General features: G+C 43.1%; 1 protein-coding gene across 2 annotated transcripts in view; it reads right to left on the bottom strand.

Annotated features, from left to right (window-relative positions):
* The window catches only part of LOC116035540 (latent-transforming growth factor beta-binding protein 2), an 86,725-nt gene that overhangs the window by 35,133 nt on the left and 28,578 nt on the right, over positions 1-23,014 (bottom strand). For both annotated transcript variants that reach the window (XM_031278661.2, XM_031278660.2), the window contains exons 4-9: positions 19,681-19,946; positions 18,566-18,751; positions 15,466-15,672; positions 13,647-13,930; positions 12,328-12,430; positions 1,803-1,877 (exon numbers count right to left, since the gene is read on the bottom strand). In XM_031278661.2, coding sequence (XP_031134521.1) covers positions 1,803-1,877; positions 12,328-12,430; positions 13,647-13,930; positions 15,466-15,672; positions 18,566-18,751; positions 19,681-19,946 — 1,121 coding nt within the window. The remainder of the gene's footprint in view (positions 1-1,802; positions 1,878-12,327; positions 12,431-13,646; positions 13,931-15,465; positions 15,673-18,565; positions 18,752-19,680; positions 19,947-23,014) is intronic.

Raw genomic sequence — 23,014 nt, 5'->3', positions numbered from 1 at the left:
ATGATAAATGTCAAACGTCAGTGTATAAAAATTCTTAGTAGCTCTTATTTTATTAAGTTGATCCAAAATGTCAAAAGAGTTATGTAAGACTTCCATCATCACTTCTTTGAAGTGGTGTATGAGTAATATGACCTGGTTTACCACGCACAACAGAGACTGCACACGCATCTACAGTATGTGTGCCTTTCATCTAACAAGCACAGTTACAAATGACCAATTCAGCTGACCTAAGTTCTGGGAAGCAGTTCTGAAGATAAGGAATCATCTCTGAAGTCAGAGAGCAGAGTGTGGTATGATGGGGCATCTTATCATATCGTAGGCGTCATTGAAGGGTCAGAGGACCGCAAGCAGTAAATCATGCCTATTTCCGAATATGAGACAAGCTCTGCTCTGTTCCAATAATATATACTGCAAACTTCTCGAGGACGAGGACGAGGAGCCCCAGTTTGGCAAGATGGACACCATCCTGATAATAATGACAAAATCCCAGAAAAAGCAGATTTTTGCCTCTTCGGCAGTTGCTGCGAGACCTGATATTATTAATATTTTTTTGAGAATGGAGCAGCAGCTGAACGGGACAGAGACTTTAACACACTTCAGTAAATATTGTGGGTAACTGTCAGCTTTGCTTTCTTGGAACTCAAGAAATGAGCAACTGAAATGGAGGAAATCTTGAAACAATCACAAAAAGGCATGAATAATACAAAGATAAATTTCCATGTTTTGGCTAGTTGACACACTATTGGAAAAGAAGTGTGTCCTTGTTCACAGGTCTTTGTGTTTTATTAAAATATGTTTTCCATCTCAATCATTACCTGAAAACATCAATGGGCCAATAGTTGTGTCCTGTGAGGATCAGAAAACATGTTGAACTTGTTGAACCAGTGGGTGAGACCTGTTATAGATGGAGTCAAAGCTGTGCATTGGACCGTTATGTTGTTGCTCTCCATAGACTTCAGTAAGCACTGGCCTTTGGATTATGACACCATTAATCAAGTCACTGACACAAGCTCAAGTGGACTGTCAGAAAAGCTGCATTTTGTTATTGAAAGTGTCTCGTATTCCCGTGTCTTTCAGCCAAGGTTTATTTGTTCATGTCGACTGATTCTGGTGCTGTACACTAACAGCAGTAACAAACATAAATAGTCTGAATTCTCTAGTGGAAGATTGTCTACAGAGTTGACAATGTGGGTGGTTTTGTGGCTTCGTGAACAACCAGCCAGCTAACAACTAGACACCTTGAGGATGCTGCGATAAAGGAAAACACAGTGTATGCTCAGGAACTATTTGTTTTAACATACAGTACAGATGGCTGGGTGAGCTGGCAGTTATACAGCTTTTCTTCTGTTGGCATAAATAATAGGGAGCTAAACAGGTCTGCAACTAAAGCTCCCTTCCAAGTACTCAGAGTACCCCATTTACCATAATCGCAGCCAGTCGTACCATTCTCCACTCAGAACCCCAAAGACCAATTAAAACAGCAGCTCCAGGTGCTTATTGGCTGCTGAACTCTGACCCTGGACCAATGCTAATTGTAACCTTGACCTGGTTCCCATAGGGGCCAGACATACAGCAAGGAATACTTTTATAGAGGTCCCCAGGGGGTCCATGTAAGTATGGAAACATATGGTCAGTACGTTTTTATCACATTCATGCCATTATATTTAATATAACCTATGTTTTTGTTATGGGTAATAAATAAGCAGCCTATTAAACAACCTATTAAAATATGCAGTGGGGTAAATCAGATGATAACGTTCAGAAAATTACATACACATTATTCAACATATTTTATAGCTTACCTTGACAGTGTGTGAGATTCATCCGTTTAAAACCTTTGGAACATTCCACTTGTCCATTTGCAATTACTGCATATGCTGAAAACAGAAAGAGAAAGCAAAGCTTTAGAAGAGCAAAATTTATCTTACAGTGCCAAGCCTCTCTGTCACAAAGCATTGCATTCATCGCAGAGGGAGATGAGGAGCTGGGCTTTAGGGGGGACCATATAACTTACAGATGTGAGCATCTTGGCAAGAGGAAAAATGAGGGGACCCACAGCTGGGCCTCGTGGGACTCCAGAGTATGTGTATGGAAATGGATCCCCATCAACTGCATTTACAAGACAGCACTGCCATCCAGCAGAATGTAAGGATAACACTCAACGTCATTTATAATCATATTACCTATAACTTTCCTCAACCCCTAGGGACAGATGAAGGAAGTGCTTACATCATAAATATGTTGAGGAAGCCTACGTGACAGCCCTGACCTTTATCATCAACCACAGTGCAAATCTACTTAAACAAGAGACTAACTGTGCACACACTAGGAAGGACGATTGATGTACGGCTCACAGGAAGGTGATTGGATCAAAACTTCTTTTTGCTTGTTTTGCCAAGGCAATAAAAATCATATGGTGTGTGCTTCATGTGTGTACATAGAGGTTCACAGACATGCTGCAGTAAATAACCCAGTTTGGCCATAGTGACAGAGGTCTGAAAACATTATGTCATTACTCATTCGGAACACAGTCAAGCCCCACCATGCTCCATTAAATGTACAGAGAGGTCAATGTGACTATCACATGGCAAAGACAAATTCTCTGTTTGTATTTGAGTTTGTGTCTATGTGTTTGACAGAGAGAGAGCGGCTGTGTATGAGGTTCTATATGTTTCTAAACAGAGACAGGGGGGATTATTGACAGCAGATCTTTCCATGACATAAACTAAGATGAAGAATTTTGCTTCATATCGTGTTGAAAGGAGATGATCCAACCTCTGATTTTGGAGGGAAAAATGTGTGTTTTGGTGAAGAAAGCTCTAAGAATAACGACATGCTTATTAGCATGACGGAATTGTTTCTCACTGTTAGTCTATTCAGATTACAGTCACAAATCAGACAGCTTAAAGCAATGATGGTAGAACTTTTTTTTTTTCTTTTTTTTTACAGTATTGCTTCCTGATCATGATAGCCATGTTTCCGTTTAGCACATAAACGCACTGGAAAAAAGTTGTTTCTGCCAAGATTTCAAAAAGCTATTTGGTGGCATATGTACAACAAGGTTTATGTCTCAGCTAAAGCTGGCTTTTCAAATTCATGAACTTCAATATGAAACTTGATGTTTTAAAATATATATATATATATATATATATATATATATATATATATATATATATATATAATGGTGGAATACAATTTCACATTCATTTTTAACTGCATCATCATCCAGTGAGAGTAAACTTGGAGAGAAATCATGGCATTCAACATTTCCCACTCACAGAAAACAGGAACAAATGACAGTGATGACAATCTTTGGGTTTGGTTTACACCACGGCCAGAAAAAAAAAATATTTTACCAAAGTACAGCACTACTTTGAACTTGCTGCCACAGTGACGAAAGGTTGAAAACAGAGGTGACACATGCAAGAAACTACAGTTACAGCCATGTCAGCAAAGACAACACATCTTGTCCCTTGGCAGAGTGTGCTGGAAAGGGAGAAAAGTTGCTCTGTGTTTGTGACCAAAGCTCCAGAAAACCAGTGTGTTAATATGTACGACTGAAAGGGAGCTCCGGGCAGATGTAAACTGCTATCTGGATGCCTGACTGCAGGCAAGCAGCAGGACCAGACAAGATCACATCAGCCACCTACGCCACCAGACCAGCAAACATATACAATGAATCTGTGTTAGGGACTGTTCGGTATTCATGGAATGGACCACCGGAGGAAAATAGGGGAGAGTCATGTCTTTTTATTCTTTGTTGAGGGGAAGGTCACCCAACATTTTTTAGTCTAGGGGGGAGGGTCACCCAACTTTTGTATTCATGAAAACAGCAATCCCCAAAAAGTTAAAGAAAAGGACCAACAGATCCCGTTGCTCTGGATGGAGACCAGTGAAGTATATTAGAAGCACTTTTCTGGTGAGGGCTGAGCGTTATTGCACAGCCTCCAACTGAGCAGATCTGACGTGAGCAACCTGTCTGAAAATTGTAAGTCTTCTGGTAGCTGTGCCAAGAGAAATCTCAATCATTCCGAATCTTGCAGAGACGGAGAGCGTAGGTATATGTAAGGAGATAACATAGGCACAGGCTAATTATTGCTAACTAAAATGCTAGTTAACATTAGTAATTAAACTTAAACAGCTAATGTAAGTCGAAAGTGCCTGCGAGCTTCTCCTGTACTATACGGTAATTCCTCTACTATGCGACAGTAAGTCGCGTGGTTATGACACAATCGTTAGTCTATTTTTACAAAAACGTCTGCTACGCAGCCATAACATGAGGTACAAGGTAATGGAGCCTTTTATATATTGTCGTGTTTCTTTAGAAATAAAAAATGGACAAATAAAGTCTTTAAACGCTTCAGATGTAAAGTTATTCTCTGTCAAAGTGACGTCAAAATGAATGGCAGTCAATGGAATGCTAATGGCGGGTGAGTGCTTGTTAGCATCAAAATGGCGCCATAGGAGCTACGCTTGCCAGACGCTCGCTTACCCCCTTGCAAAAATCGCAACATGACAGCAACACGAGTTTGGAGTTGCTTTCTTTGAGAATGCAACCTATAGCTAACTGTGCCACCTGTTGCCAAAGTATCATCACTGACATGAAGATGGAATATAATGAAGCTGACTGCCAGTAGGCTACATTCATTCAAAATTAAACATTGCAGTTGTTGCTAAGTGGAGCGTGTGATCGCGGTTACGTGTCAGTTAAACTTCTCATCTCCAATCCTATCTGTATTTGTGAGAAGTGGCGCTGTCCTGAGTTGTCCTACTTTACAGCTTTATTATCCAGTTAATAGGTGTGTGTGTTCGTGTTGGCTGCTGTCCATTTCCTAAGGTTCTGAAATGCAAACATTTTTTGACTACTTTTTTTTTAAAGGGCATGCGCCCGTGAGCACCCACGGCGGAAAACATAAATCGGAAGTGAATTTAGTAATGAAATAGCAAACGAACAATGTATAAAGTTTCCAGTTGTAGTTCCAATTAGACAACCTGTAGGGGGACCGTAGCGGGAAAAGTTCTCTAGTGTTTCAACTTTGAATTTATGATTGGGCGGGCCAGCTGTTAATATGGGTTAATACCCAGTGTGCTTTGTTGAATGGTCTCTAAGTTTTATTGTTTTATTTCATGTGAATACTAGTTTACTAGAGGAGTAACTTAGTATTTGAAGTAATGCAGTAATGCAGGAAGTGTGCATTTAGTTTCCATGCTTATTGTGTTTCTACAACAATGTTAGTGAGTAAATCTACTGAAATGGCCACCATAACAGTGGAGTGTGATGTGTAAGATGAGAAAGCAGAGGTTAAGTCGTGTATGTCATGGTTGTATAAAAAAAGTGGTTATTTGTACATCTTTGCCAAGCGCTAATCAGTACAGAAGGCATCAATACATTATTGGGGAGGGTCATGCCTTTTTTCCCAATCATTTTGGAGGGTCATAGAAAAATGTATTGCTGACAAAGGGAGGGTCAAGTCTATTTTGACTAAAGATCACAAAACTTCCCTTACTCTGCTATTTGTTTTAGAAGCTCAGACATTCATTTTCGAGTTTGGTAACTGGAAAGAATTAGGCACCATATGGGTTGGGGTTCCAGACCCAGTGGCCAGAAAAAAGGATTTCAATACGTACAGAATTTCCAACACAGCAATCCTGAAAACATCTACCATCAATACACAACGCAGCAATCAGTCATGAGTTTGTGTCATTTTCCCAGGAGTGACTGGAATGTGTGCCACATGGAGACTTTGGGAACACGGTCCTGGAAGCTGAGTTATGTTTTGGTCCTGCTGTGACCCAATGGACCAGGCAGGGTCAATGTACCTGAGGGTTGACAAAGCAGAAGTGGGTCAACATGAAGGGGGCAACGAGAAAAGGGGGGCACTGTGTCAAAGCGACGGCCCTGTTTCTGTCTGCCCACCTTCTCATCTTCCTCCACACCCTCCTAATCCCCCTTTCAAAGTTTCTGAGTAATGAGCTGTTGTGGTAGGGCGGTGGGCACGCCCTCCTGCAGCGATGGGATCAGGGAAAGTCTGGCCTGAGTGACAGCAGGGCGCACATGCCAAGGGAAGCTCAGTGGGGGAGTTTTGGGTGTCTCAATAAAGCTTATTAGCAGGGAGATGAGGACCTCTGCAGTCAGTAACAACTTCAACATGAATATGAGAGACAGCTCATTTCAAAACTCTGCTTGTCTTAAAACGGCTTGAGATGTTGTAAAAGTCTTGAGCAGCTTTAAGACCTAATTATGTAAGAAGTACCACACAGACATTAAGTAGTGATGTAAAGTTGGCATGTTTCCACATATACCAAACATATTTACAATTAATGTTTGTAAAACTTTATTTGCACACTGATATCATAAAGGATATCATTTGGCTGATTGTACTTAACATTTCCTCATTTGCGTCTTGGATCTAAAAATGTTTGTTATCAGAGTTCAGTTCAGTAGATCTTTATTGTTCCTTTGGGGCAATGTGTTTGCAGTAAGGTTTAAAAACCAGCTGCTGAAACTCAGCATACAGAGGTTGACAACAGCCCTACTATGTACAGTAAATACTGGCTGCTTTTTGTAGGATGCATTTATTTTAAGATACAAAGAGTATTGGCTGTTGGATTAATCAATTATTTTTGTAATGTTGAGCAAGGTTTGATAAATCACTGTAGTTGTGTCTGAATCCTGGGCTACTGTACCAGCAAATCAGAACCATGTCTTCTGAGCATTTACCTCAATAAAGGATGATAAGCCCTAGGACTAAAATTCAGTGACAACTTGGCCATGTAATTTTAATTATTGTTTAAAAAGGCTAAGAATTACGGTATTCTGAGAGGATTTAATTACGTGTCCGTTCTCATGCTTGTTTCTACAGTCATTTGTTGGAGTTACACAGGCAGTGGCTTGCAAGAGTGAGCTTAAGCTGCGCATCATTAGTGTCACCCTTGGTTACAAAGACTGTAGACCCAGACTGGTCTGTATCCACTGAGGGTACAGACAGAAGCTTCCAATTGTTGTGTATCCATGTAGCCCTTTTCAACAAAAGACTTTGTCACCCCTTACTAATTTATTGTCCGTCTCCACTGAATGGTGTTGTGCATTCCACTGGCAACCGTTCATTAATATTTGCTTAAATTCTCTGACCTGAAAGTGTAATTCAAATTCCTTGGAGCTTCTTGATAGATGGTGCTGTCCTAAGTTGGATCTGAATAAATCCCTCTATCAAACATGAAAGTTAACTTTGCTCTATGCAGGGCCCTGCTGAGGGTATTCAAATGAAAGGACAGCTTATGCTAAATGAGAGAAAGTAAAGAGAGAAGGAGGCAGGAGGCTGAGAACGGAGAGAGTTTATAGTCAGATGGGTTCCTCAGCTGCACAGAAATCTTTAGTTGCTAATTTGGTAAAATCACTCTGTAGACCACCTGGGCCAGAGGCTGTTCTTCTAAGACAATTGAGAGGTCTGCTCCATCAATCACAGGGCTCAGAGCCCTTCGCCAGCTTCCCCAGGGACCTGCCTGCCTGGGAGGCAACCTCAGTGTTGGGCTTCTCCCCTTATTTGACTGGAAAACATGAGAATGGGTAGGAAACAGAGAATGGAAGAGGGATTGATGCCATCCACAGGACGGGAACAGGAGACAGTCTTCCTTTGGGGGCCACTCTATAGGAAACCAACCAACACCAAAGCCAAGTCCTCCTCAGGACCCTTACAGCAATTTACTTTTTGACATGCCGCCACGGGACAAACTGGTTCTGCTGAAAGAAAACCAGGAGCAAACAGAGCTCTTTAATCACCACAGAGGGTTTCAGGTCTTTTGAGTCTCTAAGATGGCAAAGCCATCTCTTCTTGGCCTCTGATCCAATGCTTGATTGGAGCAAGCAGCTTAAAGGGAAGTAATTTGCTTTCAAAATGTTTCAGAATGTCTCCTTGGCACGCGCCACATTTGCCATTCTGGCACGGTCCATATCACATGCCCTGTAAATAATGTGCCCCTGCCAGTAAAGCAGAGGCTAATCACTTAGGACACATGGGACCAATATCAACATCCTCCTGCTGATACAGACATACAGTAGACACAAGCACAAGCTTCAAGATATTTGCTCAATCACTAACTGGGTATCTGTATCATATTGCTATTACCATCCCACGGCACATGTGAAGCAACAAAAAGGTTTTTTTCTGCAACATTAAATCTGTACTCAAAACATATTTTTCATTGTTCCTATTCACGAAAGTATGCATTTTACATGCTGTTGTGCTCAATGCTCTGTTTGTAGTTTGACAATTTTGCTTAACGCCCTTCTACAAGCTTCTGATAGCAATGGAACCCGCATCAAACACACATTTAAAACAGACCCACATTCCTCTATGATCTCCAAGTCACTGTGGAATATTAACCACCTAAGCTAGTTCCAAAAGAAGGCATGCCACGGTGCATTCCCAATAAAAATGTGCTTAACTTAGCTTGTATCCAATTAAGAAACGCAACACAAATTTCATTCCATCTGCCTCCGACTGGGAGTTATGTCTTGTAGTGGTTAGGTCTGCTCCGCACTGATTAGCCACACTGCTGCCCAGCTAATAGATTCCATCATTCTAGTTGTGAAGGGATAACACTAAGTCAACATCAATGAATCAAATGCTGTCAAAGATATGTGACTATGTGTCTACATCTAATCACCATAAGAAGCTGCTGTGGAGCTGTTCCAGCGCATCTGTTCTCTGGCTATTTCTAAAGGGCAAAGTCTCTGCATCTCTGGTTTTTGTTGGTCATTAACAAGTATTCATGTTTGATCAGCGCTAATAAAAAGTAATAAGCACAGGCTTTGGCCCCTCAATGGATGTCTGATTCAATGTCTGGATGATAGATGGGAGATTTGGGGGAAATGAGTTCCTGTGGGAAGATCTGTTGAGCCCTGTGGGCCCCCTCCTTCTTTGCCTCATCTGACTATTGATCTAAATCTCATGAAGAATAGTGTCCCCATTACAAAGATACACAGAGAGACACAGAAAGGAGGGGGGTGGGATGGCGCTCAGGCAGTGACAGCATGAGTTAGAAGAAGCCAAGGCTCCTGTGGGTGTGTTGGTTACTTTAAGGCCTGGGGACGTCTGATCTGGCTCCCTGGGAAGCCTCCCAGCCTCGCAGACAGGTATAGTCACGGAGAGGGAAGCTGCCCAGCAATGACAGATGGTAAGACAAACGGCTTGTGGAATTCCATTAGCTGTAAAACTCACAGTGAGGGAGGGGCTGCCAGCACAATTATACAGAGTCATGCCAACGCTACAGGATGGGTCAGACTCGGGCCACAGCAAATGTCCTTCAGAACCTCAATTTACTTTACTGAAATGAAATATATCCCAAGAGTTGCTCAAACAACTATATCCTGGCTCTTTGCTTTTCAAATATAAACTTCCTCTCAGTTTCTGTTATCTCGGTGCTCATCATGGGACCTGTGAAAACAAATTTCCATTCTCACTTGACTCCCCTCTACAGGACATCAGATTCTCCTTCAGAAATGACAACCCTAGATTGAATTAGTTTTTTTTTCACGCCACCTTATCATCAGAAACAGAGGGATGGAGCTGACTACAGCCTCCTCTGGTTGATCTGGATCTCATTATGACCCACGAATACTCAGTATGTGACTTTTAAAGGCTCTGGCTCCTGAAGGCTTCAGCTCCCACTGAGATGGGATGTACTGGCAATCATGCCTCCATAACGTCAGCCCTGCTTCACATACACACACATTACATACCCTTATTGCCACAACAGTGACATTAGTGACTTAGTGTATAATAATAAATAAATAGAAAATTCCGCATGAAATGTTGACAGTGTGCCTACTACTTGGTGCACATCCGAATAACACTGGCTAAGAGTAAATCTGCTGTTTGACACGGCCCAAAGTAAAGAGTCTCCATGATAGGAGGAGGAGTTTGTGTTTGGTTATTCAGAATTTTCAAGAAACTATTCAAACTTTAAAATGTTCCACATCTTTCATACATTCAGGGTAGTATTAAACTTTCAAATCACATTAATAATTTTTTAAATATTCAACCTTCTTTGAGACTTTGAAAAAAAGCCCTTCTGACATTTTTACATTAGTGTGTTTTGGATAAAATGTACAGACTCGGAGTGGCATTATTTAAGGCACAGTGAGCTTCCAAGTGAAGCCATGTCCAACTGCCGCACTGCCTCTTGTATTAAATCATACAAGAAATACCAGGAGGTTGTTTTGAGCTATGTTAAGCAATTTCCCGAAGATTTCCCATTAAAGTTTATGGGAAATTCCGCGCCGTTTTTATTGCCGATTTCGTGAAAACCTCGCAGCAAATATCTTAGAAAACTCATAGCACACCATTCCCGTTCATTACACACGTTTTGATGTATTTTGTGTGCATGTGTTGGCAACGCTCCGTGACAAGTAGCGGGACAAAAATGTGGCGGAATAAGTATGGGGATAATAGTCATTGTGCCGATTGCTGCTATTGCAGCACATCGGCACACTGAATAACCAGCTATATAATGTCGTCAGCTGTGTGTTGAAATGTATATACATTCACAGACTTCACAAAGAGACACAACCAGACTGCAACCACAGCAATACATCATGAGACTATATTTGTATAAAGCATTGTGCTGATTATCAGTTGATACTGTACCTTTCCCTATATCGAGTGAGGCTGATGCAAACATAGTGACATTGATGTGGAGGCAGGATGATATCTGAAGTAAATAAAGGTGGCAAAGACTTACTAAAACAGAACTGTCGCCATCATAGTGTGGTCATGTTGGCATTATATACATAAATGTAATAAAGAAAATGAAGTAGCAATGCTTCCTCTCAGTCAATTTTGCATTTTGTAACCTGCTATAAACTGACCAATGGTAGCGTTACACCCCTAAATACAAACTAGGCTTTCATGAGATCATTATCACATACTTAACAACAGACACAGGAGACTCTTATAAAGCTGTATGACTTTTCCCCACACTGCAAGCCGACAACTGACCAATTCACTGTGAAATAAAAGGTCGTTTTTCAGGGGCTGTTGTCTTCAGGTTATATATCAATCCTGTCAAACATGTAAGAAAGCATACATCTTGGCCAGTAAGAGATAAATGCAGCTGAAACATCTAGCCAAGTGTTTAAACTGAGAACAATAACACTCAAGAGGAATTCAAAGCATTTCTCTTATTAAAACATACTACATGACTTCATTTTGACTTAATTTTTCATCTCTTTTATTCTCTCTATTCTTCCTTCCCTGCCTGTGTGTGTCCTGGGACCCCAGGCTTACAGTATGCTGCCCCGAAAAACAACCACAAAAATGAACAAATGGGGTATTCACTACGTTTCTCCCCCAAACTTCAAAGGAGGGAGCAGAGGAAAACATCTGGGAGCCAAAGGAGTTCGTGCCGGGGACTTCTGGCATGCCGAGGGAGATAGAGAGAGGGAGAGAAAAGAATGGCTCATCGTCTATGATAGATGGAGGAGACAGAGAGGGATAATGTCTGCTTCTGATTAGGGTCTGGTCAAACATTAAACAGGGTACGGGGACTTTGACAGCCAACTGACATCTGAGGGGCATGGCCGTAATATGAATGTATGTATAAGTGCCGGGAAATGTCGCCATGTGCCACCAAATAAGCATGCCCTCCAAATAACACGCAGAGCTGTCAGGCCGAGTCTCCATCTACAGTAAAGAGTGTCACCACCCACCCAGCCTGCCGGCGTGCAACCACCCTGCTGCTGTTTCTCGAACCTACCGCAGCTCTGGTTGAGAAGCAGCTGAACTGCGGCTGTTCATTTCCTCAAGGCCACGTTGGCTCGATCTGCCCGCAGGTTGGGTGGCACTCCTGCCAGGCTCTCATCTCCATGCTAAATGTGTTTTCATTTGCTTCCTAGTTTTGGTTTTATGGAAGAGAAAACAGCTTCATTTTTACAACTGGGTGCATGGCAATGTCACACAATCGCCTCAGAGAAGTTTAGGATTCTAGTGAAGGCTGCTATGTGCTAATACTCATCAGTCATCAGTATCATTGAGGCCTGTGATAAATGCTGTAAAAGTCCACCAAGCATAAACAACTGCTGCTGCATCACTGACTAAACGCCTAAATATACAGCACTATGAAAGTAGAGCCCGGCTGTGTCTTGTTGTTTTGAACCAATGTGAATAATAGTACAAGAATACCAAGAGATCAACATACCAAAGGCACAACAGAAAATAATACCAACAGAATTAGACTAGATTAGAAATAGATTAAATTTAAGTGTGTAATGGAACAGAGCGGAACAAAAATTGCTCAGATCTGATGGCTTTAGTCAGGAAGGCTTACCTGGTTTGGTTGGACACTTTTGGCACTTGTTTAGACCCCAGGAGGTGCCCACGCTTCCACAGCAATCATCCTGTTTGGTTAGGCCTGGCAGAGGCTTGCCACACTACAACAACACACATCTGCATTAAATCTCAGAAACGAGTTCTGAGAATGAGTGTTACATGTTTGTGCATGCATGCTTGTTTGTGTTCAAGTGTGTGTGTGTGTGTGTGTGTGTGTGTGTGTGTGTGTGTGTATTGGCAAGGGCAGAATTTGTAAGTGTGTTCGTGTCAGAATGTGCGTGTACACCTATCTGCAAGGACAGAGTGAACCAGACACATCTGAAACTAGTTAGTTGGAGGAGGACATAAGCGCTGAGTCTCAAGAACAACTATGCACCTCCTGGCATGCCTTATTATGGCACTTGGCTAATTGTGAAGAGAGATTCCTATCAGACCTTATTGGAATTTTGGCCAATAGAGATTGAGGCAACAGAGAGGACATTCTTCTGGAGAACACCAAACTGGCATACTGGCAGTAGAAGAGGGAAAACTACCGCCTAAAGCTTTTGTACGCTCCGTCTCTGGGGCAGTTCTATTGGGGTTCTGAAAAAAAACATTGTGACTGGAGGCTTTAATTTCAAGCTCGCTATGAAACCAGAGTAGAGAAAATAGGAGCTGCAAATCAGCACAAACAAACTTGTTCAAGGAATAATGCTGGCAAAAACAACTTTACTGCAGATCGTGTTGTTGCGAGAGTCATCCATAACGGCTTATCACAGCCAAGAAAACATATGCTGTATTAAGCCTCAGATTAGCCAAACTCACGCACTGTCACTTAAGCACTTCCCTTTCCTAACATCTTTTTTTCCCCCTTTCATGCATGTCTGTTGTGACATACGTACATTATCCTGACCATGCAAAGTACAGAAAATCTGCGGTGCATGCCATACTTTATGCACGGTACCATACACACCATGAAAGTCATTTGAGTTACAAAGATAACCACATGGGCTGATTTGTAAGGTTAACCTTTCTCCTCTGAACACATCCTAACTCATAAAATGCCTATAACGGGGAACTGGTGGAACATGAGATGACCAGTGTGGTCAGATCTCATAAATTCTGGATATGATGTAAATGATAGCCACGGGCCCACTTCCTGTTTGAGACAGCAGTAATCAGAGTAGGTGATGGGATGAGAACGGAATGGTACCTGTGGTAAAACAACACTTTCAGTCACTGGTGTCAACTCCTATGATGGGCTAGGATACACCAGGTGGCTCACATCAGCTCGTGATGACAGTGTACATAGTGTGGTTTAATGACTTAACACAATACCTGTCCATCGACTGTTTCCTGAAAGCATCTTCCAACATGTCCGTTCTGACGGTTGTGCGGTTGGACGTGGCCATTCCCATTCCCATTGGTGTGGGGGTGCCTGCTGCTATGCTCATTAGTGGGTTCATGTCCATTGCCAGGCTGGGAGCGCTGCTGGACAGAGTGAACCCCATCTGTGGTGGCCGGTCTCTGCCCAGGCTGAACCCGAGCTACTTGGTGGATATGGACTTCGGCATCTGGAGGGTGCTGAATGTGTACGTTCACCAAGGATGGGTGGAGAGACACTGGAGAAGGAGAGACCCACAGTTTACACATTATAGTGGATAGTTTATAGTTTCAAATTTTGGATAGTGTAAGTGGAAGCATCATCAGCCAAGGGATAAAAGCTGTATATACATACTGCAGTTTGCAAGCTATCAGCTAACATCCTGCACAAACATGTTCAACACACACTTAGCTTGCTTCATCACCAAGTTATGAGATCTACGTGGGGAATTCCTGGCAATGAAGACACTATTAAGACAATACAAAACCACAACAACACGAAGAGTTTTGAATTCTCTGGTTTAAATCAAATCATCTTAAAGACCAAGAACAGAGTTTTTTGAGGAGCTGAGAAGATGTTGCAATGTGGAGAATGAGCTCTTTTGTCCTTCTGACAGAGGGGAAGCATCTATCTTCATGGAGTGCCAGGGTTTTTTCCCAGAATCCTGACCCACTCTCATAAATCATAGTCGCACAGACAGATGCAGGGAGAGTCCAAGGAGATGAAGTAGACCTTAAAAAGAGTCCTGGACATGAAACTGAGTGTATATATAAAGCATACGGACAGGAAGGATAATTTCTTTGTTGTGACATGACAAAACATTGGACTCATAACATTTAATTATGTAATTTAGTTATTATTTATTATTTTGTAATTTAAAATGGTGGATGGAATTTAAATTGTTGAAGACAACGCTTCTGCTTCTAGTTACTGTAATACAGAGTGAGATGCCGAGCGAGACGCGAGGAGGAAATAAAATAAGGATATCAGGAGAAACGGAAAGTGAGTAAATCTTTTACATTCAGTCTTATAACTTTTCTAATAACCACTTCTGTTTGATAAAAGCAGCATTGTGCAACAATATAGCTTCCATTTACTTATCCATTACTCATTCTGCTCAAAATAGAGTCTGACCTCCACTGCTGGCAAGCAAAGGCAGCAGAGCACTACAGGGTAAACTGTTGAAAAACAAGGACTCGCATTTCAAAAAGATATACTGTGACAATAAGGAGAAGTGGAGCAATTGGCAAAGAATAAAGGCCCCCATCACACCAGCATTTGAAAAAGTGAAATTTTGCTAAATTAATTCAACTGGAATTGCTGCGATCAGTGGAGCAAATCTTTTGTGATGAGTCCAACCGACCAATAGCAAGCCGTCTTGACTGTGCTGACTTTTGGAGAAAGGAAGAGCCAGAGAATCCACAGTTGAACAAATAAGTTGTGTTGCACCAACTCTGTTAGAGTATAAACTCCTCTACAAAAGAGGAATTGTTTGCAGACACTTGAAACAGGAGTCGAGCTGGAGTCGACATGAAATAAGCAAACTTATTTTCGCGTCTCTCTCAATACGTATAATCAAGAACAAAATGCCAGGGGTGTGTAAAGAGCACAGTACATAGGAAAAAGATACTAGGACTGACTATTGATAGCACATTAATGGCTAGCTTGCCAGCCACGGTAGTTCGCCAACTATCCCTACAAGTAGTCATTATGAATTTTGCTGTTCCACTTTCTGGTGTGACCAGGCCTTAAAAGAAGTCGGGCCACAGTTACCTTGCTGATTGGATAGTGGGAGAGTGTACATGGATTGTGAGGGAGATTTTGGTCCTTGGTGGCTGGCATCCTTGTGGCTGTGAGGGGTGGGTCTGGCAGGAGGCGGGGCTGGCAGGTGGCAAAACTTCCCTGTTGAGTTTGATGGACACCAGCACAGGTCCCTGCCGATGCATCGGCCTCCATTAAGACAGGGTATCTGACAGAAGACTGCAGAGAGGAGGAAGAGAGAAACACAGGGGTGGGTGCGTCAGCGGTAAAGAGAAAAAGATGAAGGGTTTATTAGAAGTGAAAGATTTGTTAGGGTAGGCAACACGCCACATTTAATTGCACAGATTTATGCATCCTCATGCACAAGGATCCGGTAATAAGAAACAGAAGGGGAAGCCCTAATAACAAGGGCATGTGCTGAGGCTTCATGTGGACAGACTTTGTTTGCAAACAGTTAGCAGTGGTCATACTGTTCTCTTCTTTGGCCCTACCAGACAGACACCAGTTTCAACTTTGTCCTGAGGGCCTCATGCTGCACTTCCTTCATTGGCATGTTTTGTCTCACATCAGTAATTACATACTCCCGTGTGTGGTGATGACGAGTGATGATTCATCCTGCAATAATTCTGAGAAAATAACAAGTGCATGGATATTTGTATGGTCAATTGGTTAGCTAACAAGGGGGAAATAACGTGAATTTCCCAAACTATGAAATCATGGACAAAATTTCAAAAGGAATGCAACTGGCTTTTCATCATATAAGTAAATTGAATCACAAAATATGCTCAGTCTACAGTTTGATTTAGAGTTTGCAATTGACCATGGGCAGAGAAAGAAAAAGGCCAGCACTGGCCAGATGGTGTTTGACAGTACTGCTTTCACAGCTCTTTCACTGGCCTTATCTTTTGGCATACGGGATGGGTTGCCAGCCCCGCACCCTACATATCTGGGCCTGCTCTCATCTACAGATTCCCTCTAACCTGACCTCCCCTAACTCAAAACATCAAAGACCATCAAATGGAAAATCTATCCAAGCGTGACGAATAAGAAAAGCACCATTCCGGGGCACAAAGGATGAAAAAGTGAAGCACTGCACCTTTCCAGCTGAGGAAGCACCATACACCACAAATATGAGGACTGCTTTACAAGACAGCTGGAGAAGCGGATGGGCCACAAAGTATAGGATGAAAGAGGATGCTAGCGATGGAAAAATGCTGTGAGCTGCATCCTCTCTGTCTCATTGAGACAGACAGTAACACGCTAACAGGGTGCAAACAGGGAACAAGGAGACGCTGGACAGTCTCTATGGCATGTAGGGAATGAGCTCCCTGTCACATGGCATTAACAACAGTGAGACTGGAGGAGGAAGAGAGGGAGGCATGGAGGGAGGCATGGAATAAGAGTAGAATAGTAACAGACAGGGAATGAAAGGGAGTAAGAGAGGAGAATGGGAATCAAATAGATTGAAAACAGAAAAGAGACAGCAATGGAGAGAGAGAGGAGGAATAAGCAATGTGAGAAAAAAGATGTGGAAAGACAGACCGAGAGAGAGGTCCAGCTAGGTATCCATACACACAGGAAGGCCTCTTGTGATTAGACATGTTGGCTAAATTATCAGCTCAAGGAGGCTATTAAATCCTCTCAATGTGGGGTGCAGGTCTGCACTGGTCTGTGTCAGGCCAGTCCCACCCCAGCATGGGGCAGGAACTATTCTTAGACAACAACCTTCTGTCAACTCTGCGCACCACACTCCCTGTCTGCCTATTTGTCTGTCCATTTAACAACCTCTAACGAGCAAACAGACACACACACACGCACACACTTCTCACTCAATAAACAGACTTCTACTCAATATAATATCGGGCTTTAAGGTAAATGTTGTACATAGGGTGCGTATCAGGGGAGCCTGTTATAATTATCCAGCCAGATTTTACTGCACCGTGTAGGGAACATAACAACAGCATGAGATAACTGTTTGCTGTCCACTTGACATTCCTCGACGAACACGCACACCCAAGCAATAACAGGATGCAAGCCTAAATGGAAAGCAATCTCTTTTTAACACACTCTTTAACACATGCTTTTGTATAATAAAGGATTTCTTGAGAATGAAAATGGGACATAAAACAAACCCGATGCTCAGGAAGACGTGGAGGTGCCAGGAATGTAAAGGCCTCTGCCAGCACGCTGAAGTGTTTGGAATATCTTTGCCATGTTCCAAAACCCCATTAATGGGCACATAAATCTGCAACATCAACCTGTTTATATATTCATTGCTCAGCTAGGTCCTCCCCAAAGAGCCTTGTGCATTTAAGTGAAGGTTGGTTGCATGTTTATGTGCCTGTTTGAATTGTATGTATGTAAGTTGTAACTGGAGAGGATTTGTATGTGTGTGTGGTATGTGCAGCCTCTAATCCACAAGTAGTAATTAGTGTGAGCCTTAGCCAGACCCTTAAAACTGATGAGAAAACTAAGAAACATGCCGGGGTACGACCCCAACAGTGGCATTGACCGCCCCTTCCCTTCCCATGGACACTCCTGTGTGAATTTGGAGCAAAGCCCCCCGGATAAATGGAAGGTTTATTGTAATCCCTATAAAATCCTGTTCATGCTGCTACTCTTTCTCTCTTTCTGCCTCTCCCTCTCCTCTTTCATTCGTTTCTGCTCTCCCAGGGAGCACGTAAAATGGTTAACGGCGGGGCCAACCGCGAGGTGTAAACCGCAAAGAGATGGGGCTAAGTGTTGGGAGCGTGGGACCACCAGCTCCACGTGTGTGTGTGTACGGCGGGGAGATTAGCCCCCTATTACAGCCCGCTTTTAATCTGGTCTACCCCCATCTCTATCGCTTTCCCTGTCTCTCTTTCTCTTTGACAGTGAGAGTTTTTAGCGTAGCTCTCAGCTTTAATCTCCACCACTCTGCCTCCTCTTTGAGGTTGGTATTGTGAACAGACAGCATGCCACTGGGAACCCATTTTGTCAAGCTCACCCCATAAAAAAGGAATGAGAAAATAGGAGAGGCAGTGACAGAGAGGAGAAGAGAAGATGAAGGATGACAAGCAGACAAGAAGGATAAGGGTTAATGATAATCGGAGGCCCCAGAGTTGACACTCACAGAGTCGGAAGCCGTGGTTCTTCGGCTGCTGCTGCTGCTGCTGCTGGTGCGAGGTCTCGCTGTAGACCGTAGTGATGTCTCCCTTCTCACAGCTATTGTAGCAGCGCCCGCCGCTGCACACCCTGCGGCACAGCATGGGTGTGAAGACGATCTTAATGCGGTCCAAGTTGGAGGTGAGGTTGGCCCCTGGAAAACACACACACACCTGGGTGAGAAGGAGCAGCAGCAGAGACAGGCTGGAGACGAGCTGCATCCTTCCTCCTTCAGCCTCACTGTGACACACTCCCCATCTGGGCAAAGGGAGGTTTATAAGTGTGCGAGGGTGTGTGCTGACGCCTGGGCAGCGGCACGCTGCAGCTGAATGAGCGATGTGCCACAGGCCAGCAAATGGGGGAAAGAATACTATTAGGTATCGGGCTAGCCTCCAAGCCCTTTATCTTTGGGAGAAGGTGTTTTGGATGTGTGTATGTGTGAAGGAGACAAAGAGAGCTTGAGTGCAAGTTAACATTGTGTAATGGTGGGAAGCTGTTCAACAGCCGTTGCTGTGGTACAGGGCTAAAAAACAAGAGAAGCAGCTGTGTATGCTGGATGGTGGATCAGAGGAAGATGAAGTAGTGAAGGGAGAATTAAAATAAGGAAAGACCAGATCACATTTCTTTTTGTTGTGGGTAGAGGCGCCAGGGTTCATGTCAGAGAGGTGACAGGGCAGATTTCCAAAGATATCAAAGCATCAACACACAAGAACACACACACTGCTCACACTCCTCTCCAGCAGATTGTGGACCAGCACTGTATGCAGCTTTTATATCAAACGTCTGTCTGTCTGGTGTGATCCAGACCACAGAAGGGGGTGGGTGGACAGTGGGAGAAGGCAAGTGCCGCCTGGAAAGCTGCCAATTATTTTTCTTGTGACTAATGTTCCATTCGACGATGACACCATACATGTGTACAAATGTATCGTATTCTCGGTGAGAAGAGCCAGAATGGGCTGTGTTTGTTTTGACGTGGCTAAGGAGAGTGGAAATGTTAAGTATGCATGCATGTAAAGTGAGAACAGAGCTCAGTTTTATGATATTCATTTCACAGGGTGTAATAGATCTGTTTTTTTTTCTTACCTGCTGGTAATAATGCATTGTTGAACTGTCCGTGCAGCTGGCTGTCGCCAGTAGGCCTGTGAATGTTAAAGGAGTGCCCGTTGCTATGCCCATTTCTGTGTCCATGCCAGTTCCTGTGCTCACTGCCGTGGCCGTTAGCGTAGCTGTTGCTGCTGGGTAGCGCGTTGGAGGAAATAGGCCCAGTGGATGATGGATAACGTTTCACAGTGCGGGATGTCCCAGTCTGCTGAGGGGAGGAGTCTGAGGGTCCCCGTCTCACTTGGGTCCTGCCATTCACATCATCACAAGACCATAAACATATGACCTCAGACAAACGTTAATGTCCCATACATATATACTACACTCACAAAGATACACTCATCAGCAATGTATGCACATCACCGTGAAATCCATTTAAGCATGGTCAGTGTGTGCAACAGAAAATAATATTCCTGCGAGACAAACATGCTGTCTTAGGTCATAGCTTTGCTTAATTGATTTTATAGACGAGACACAATGATTTGGAAATAATTTTGCTTTAATCAAATTAATAATACCATATCATTCTTTAAGCACATAGGGTTTCTCAACTAACATCTGCTGTAAGTCACAGAGCCGTGACCCTCAGTAATTAAAGAAAAGATTCTGTTTGACATTAAAGACATTTCGCAAGAGACGATTTTTCATCACTGATCACTGGCAAACAAAGGGAATAAGACTCACAGGTTTGAGTTTGTGTGTGTGTCTGTATGTGGCTGGTCTGAGAAAAGTGTGTGATTAAAGACATTAGATCTTTCTATCAAGACTACAAAACCTTTCCATCTGCCATTGTGTCTGCTTGACTAGATTATGAACTCCCTGTTCTGTCTGACTGTAGCCAACCAGGGAGCAACATCCTGAGTGTTGCACCGGGCTGAAGGAAGTATTAAAACTAGGGTCGAAGAACTAAGCTCGTCCAGGGCTGCAAGGGGCACGTTTTTTTTGCCAGTGAGCATTTGATTTGGGTCAATTACTGAGCCTGTATTGCACGACCTGGAAGCTGAGCTCATGTGAGCGACCTGGGGGAGGCGCGTGCCTCTCAGACAGACAGACAGGCAGACAGGCCTACCTTGGCTCTGGGGTTGTAAGAAAGCTTGGGGAGTGCTGGAAATCAGCCATGCAAAAAAACATCTGGATCCCACTGATCTGCCCAGACAGTAGAGCGAGACAAAGATGAACCATGTCGGGTAGATCAGAGGAACAGTTCTACAAAGCACACCTGTGGCCCTGTAAGGTAATTTAGGCTGTAATCAAACCCCAAATGAGGATATAAACCATGCATTAACATTTATTACATGTGGTTGTTCGCCACACACCACGTATTTACACACTGAATCAGCTCTGTCGACCCGCAGATCAGGCAAATAAACACGTGTGTGCACGTGGCACCAAATGCATACGTGTACACACACACACACACACACACACACACACACACACACACACACACACACACACACACCCTGTTCCAGCTGTGCTAGGTGTAGCACAGGCCTATGCATGTCTCTTTATTCACAAACCACATTCCTGCGGCCAAGGAAACAGGACACTAAATGAAAAGGGTAAAAGGGAGACAAACATTTGATAATGGTCTCTCACGTCATCTTCTTGGAAGACAACAAGCAACACACCTACAGTATAGCTGACAGCTGCTGACCCAGATCCTGAATCTCCAGGGCGGGTCCCAGGAATAGGATGTGACACAGGGAAACAAGAGGTGCTAGTGTCAAGTTGGTAAGGACTTACAGGAGGTGGCTAACCCTGCTATACCGTCCACTCCAAATTATGATTGGGTTTTTCCATTGCTAACAGTGACACCTGGCTTGCAAGCATCCTGCCTCACTTCCTAGGCTTGGCCAGATGTTACTCTGTCTGTCTCTCTCACTTTTAAATGGCAAAGTGACTTCCTCCCATCATGAGCTCACCGCTGCCCTCTCTGCCTGCAGATCAGGGGAGCGGTGAAGGCAAGCACGACTCACTCTGCACGTTTGATGTCATCATTAGGAACTTCAAGGCCTCAGGAGGAACCATTCCCCTGCTTTGTTCTGGGTGACTTGAAAGCAATTTTGAAGACCACTGCCAAGATTACATGGAACAAGGTCTGAACAGACATATGGGGAAAATGTATTGGGTATCAAATGATGGCCATATAGTTTTAATTAAATCACTAATAGCGCTGATAAGAGAGCTGCTGAATTAGCATATGGTACAAAGACAGAATTGAGGCAAATAAAAAATGATTGGAAAAATATATTGAATTTATTAAATGTGTTTTTCTTTCAAACTTCAGATCTAACTCTCGGAAAGCCAATAAGTGTATTTCCAAAGATTTTCCAAACAATTCCTTTAATTAAATACATTAGCAATGGCCAAAGAAAAATGCATATGTTGAAATCATGAGGCCAAATAATTTAGACACTTTGATTACATTTGAAGATTCACTTGCATACAGTGTGAGTCTTAACTGGGTCTAGTACATGACATGTATTATTTCATGTTCAGAACATGTGCTAAACAATTACATTCAAAGAGAAACTACACTGATAAGTCTCAGTCCAAACACTTGATCAAAGCCTCAGTTTACATCTGATATCAACAGAGGCCTTCAACTAAAACATAAAGCTATTGGCGCTGTCCACTCATCATCACTTATTTCACATGTACGGAAAGCAATTAGAGCCAAACCTCATCACATTTGAGGAAATTACAAATCACAGTGATGGCCAAGAGTCTACACTATGCACGCAAGAACTGTACAGCTTCCAATGCTTTGCAAAAGTATTATTTAAAAGTATTATTTGGCAAACTTGCTACGTATCTTTGAACTAGGTATTACGACATGTGAATATTAGCTCTCATGAGGGCATGACAGGCAGCATGAGCAGCAGTTCCAGCCACGCCTCTTGACACAGTCACAGTCAAACCAGGACCAGGAACTGGAGGACTTCTGCTGATGCTGCACATAAAACATGATAAATTACACTGCCAAGCCAAATGCTAGGTGTACTTTGAAGTTTTGATGAGAGCGTGTTGGGTGGGAGGGGAGGTTTACGTGGAGAAATTCAGTTAGGTGGCTTTGTTTAAGTGCCAGGAAAGCCCTGTAGTAGGGGCTTGGAAAACACCACTTCCCATCATCCCAATGGTGACTGTGTTGTTTCTGTGAGTTGTCCACAGGGAAACAGGAGCCTCTTAGGAAATTCTGGATTTATCTTATGATCCTGTTCACCTAAATCACTCTCACACACATGCACACGTGCACACACACATACACACACACAAAAATGTGACCCAGATCCTCAGGAATTGTTTACATCTT

This window comes from Sander lucioperca, chromosome 18 (assembly GCF_008315115.2).
Source record: "Sander lucioperca isolate FBNREF2018 chromosome 18, SLUC_FBN_1.2, whole genome shotgun sequence".
Taxonomy (NCBI): Eukaryota; Metazoa; Chordata; class Actinopteri; order Perciformes; family Percidae; genus Sander; species Sander lucioperca.
Note: the sequence above shows the minus strand (reverse complement) of the source record. Positions and strands in the feature narration are given on the sequence as shown.